This window comes from Montipora capricornis, chromosome 6 (genome assembly GCF_036669925.1).
Source record: "Montipora capricornis isolate CH-2021 chromosome 6, ASM3666992v2, whole genome shotgun sequence".
In the NCBI taxonomy this organism is placed as follows: domain Eukaryota; kingdom Metazoa; phylum Cnidaria; class Anthozoa; order Scleractinia; family Acroporidae; genus Montipora; species Montipora capricornis.
In genome coordinates, this window is record NC_090888.1 from 6,549,864 (window position 1) to 6,552,363 (window position 2,500).

General features: G+C 40.6%; 1 protein-coding gene across 1 annotated transcript in view; it reads right to left on the minus strand.

The window, feature by feature from the left end:
• Positions 1-1,388: 1,388 nt before the first annotated feature.
• LOC138051374 (uncharacterized) overlaps positions 1,389-2,500 on the minus strand; it is a 1,716-nt gene continuing 604 nt past the window's right edge. The window contains exon 1 of the mRNA XM_068897566.1: positions 1,389-2,500. This exon is cut by the window's right edge and continues 604 nt beyond it. Coding sequence (XP_068753667.1) covers positions 2,002-2,500 — 499 coding nt within the window. The 3' untranslated portion in view covers positions 1,389-2,001.

Consider the following 2,500-nt stretch of genomic DNA (forward strand, 5'->3'; position numbering starts at 1 on the left):
CAAGGTTCCCCATGGGCAAGAGGTCTAGTGTAACCGCACCTATTGTATTACCGTCTCATAGTTTGCGCGTTCTCTTGACCAAATATGGTAAAATAGCGTAATAGAACCCAATTTTTGCAATTGCGTAAAGAAGCCTGGTGTACTCTTAATAAACTATTGAAATTTCGAGCGAATGGAGTCAGAATGAGTACTGTTCCGGATTTATCAGAGAGATGTGTGTAATAACGCTCTACACGGACGGACAGATAGACAATATTGTAATATTTGCTGTCATGAGAACACTGGACTTGTGCCTGAACTGGGATTGGACGTTACGTTTCTGCTAAGGCTATTTTATGTCTTAGTTTCCACTTACGGGAATACGCTACTTAAAGATAAAAATGCAACTAATTCCCCCACCCATTGCCTTGGATCAATTATGGTACGGTTTGAATGACAAAAGAGAAATTGCCTCACCTCTCGTTCATGCAAAGTCTACTGCAAGCAGTTCCCAACCTTTCACAATATCTACATGCAACAGGCACGGATGGGAAACCGAATGCTGGGATAAAGGTACCCTCTAGAGGGTATTCTCCCGGGAAGCCGACGGGTGCGTTAATTTTACCCCTCTCCCCCAACCACCTCCCCCCTCCTTTCCCCTTCTTCGAGTTTCAATCGAGTGTCGTAAAACCAAAACCAAAGTAATTACTTTGGCCAATCAAAAAGGAAGGAGACTATCCAGTAAACCAATCAAAACACGCAGCCGACACAAAGCCCGGGAAAATGTGCACGCGCGAGCCACCATCGGTTTTGGTTTCACTTCTGAAAAAGTGGCGCGAGAACTTTGATCCAATCACTGATTGAAGTAAGGCAAAACCAAAGCAATTCGTCAATTACTTTCGACATTCAATTGAAAACCGCTCTCTTCGATATTAGCCATAAATATACATTAAATCACCGATTGCATCTTTTACTGTTCTCGCTGTTTGCAAGCACTGCATATTGCCCACAATGGTTTTTCAGTTTAATTTTCAAAAAATGAATAAATTAAAGTGTACAAGCTATTGAGAAATCGAAGTCAATGAATGGGACAGGGATCGAAACGTTTCGAGTAATGTAAGATGAACTGGTATACTGCTTTCTTGTTAGGAGGCAGTGTGGCCCAGTGGTTAGGACGCTTGCCTTGAGATCCGGAGATCCCGGGTTCAAGACCCGCTCTGACCACTCGTTGAATTTGATCCTGGTAGTGCCTGGTTCAACTTCCCAGCTGCACTTGTAAATAACCAACCTGGCGTCCGGCCAGTCGGGATTCTTAACTGTTATTCTTGTTGTTCTGTTTCGTCGTTTCGTTGTGTTTCATCGACGCTGAAAAGCCCCTATGGGGAGTTGTCAATTAAGTATGTATTGTATTTCTAAAATCACCATCTTTTTAATAGGACTGATCCTTAATAACTCAGTGGCATCTAACTATGGTGGCATACATTATCAAATCTATAGTATACTGTTAACTTTTAGGGCAATATTTACGCCTTAAATATACAGACAGATCTTCCTTGAGTCTCAAAGATTTGACGAAAAACCTGGAGAAGAGTAATGATCCAGGTTCCATAAAGAAAACAATTAATGTGTGATGAATTTTTCAATATATGAATATTGGTAACAAGAATATATTATTTTAAGTGGAATGTGACTTCAATTTCTAGAATCGTCTTTTCTTATTGAGTGTGGAAGATGGACAAGGAGATTCAAATTTAATGAATTATGAAATAAGTTTTCTGTTTATCACTTACAGCAGAACATCTTGCTCATCTATCAATTTGAAAACAAAATTTAAAACCTTGGTCTCCCCTAAACCCTAGTGTAAAGTGAAGCTCTTTAAGTAAGAGATAATTTAAATCGCTCACGAAAGAAAATAAAAATTTGGGGCTTTCAAAACGCGGCAATATCTACTTCGCGTCTTTTTCCACTCACTAATGTCCCGTACATTTCTTTGTTTTTCTTTTGGTCTGTTTATTTATTGACTCAGTAAAGTATGCTGTTAGGGATCAGTGTAGACATAGAACCTCCTCGTTTCAATGGATTTGTTTTCTCTGTCCGCATGGAGCGGTTTTTCAAGCCCCATGCCGAAAAAGGTCTCCATCCGATGAGATCCGTCGAGGATAGTTCGCTAAATCTCGGGGAATCATTCCCACTAGAATGTTTACACACTGGTGATTTGTCTCCAAATACAGAACTGTCTGATAGTCTCCTTTGGAATAATCTATGCCTTTCTTCAAAGCGCGCCGAGCAGGCGGCGAAGTTACCGCTCTGTTTCTTTCCTTGTGTAACAAGACTAGTGATGTTCGAAGACGATGCTACACTTCCTAAAGCGGGTTTGCTTCGAGATCTTTGGAGTGCTTTTTCCAACGCCTTTTTTATATCCGTTGTGTAATTGATCTTCGGCAAAGCCACTTCAAGTCTTGATACATCCCGCTGAGGACGGGGATGGATTTTTAATTTTGTTTCAATAGCAGACGTTAAA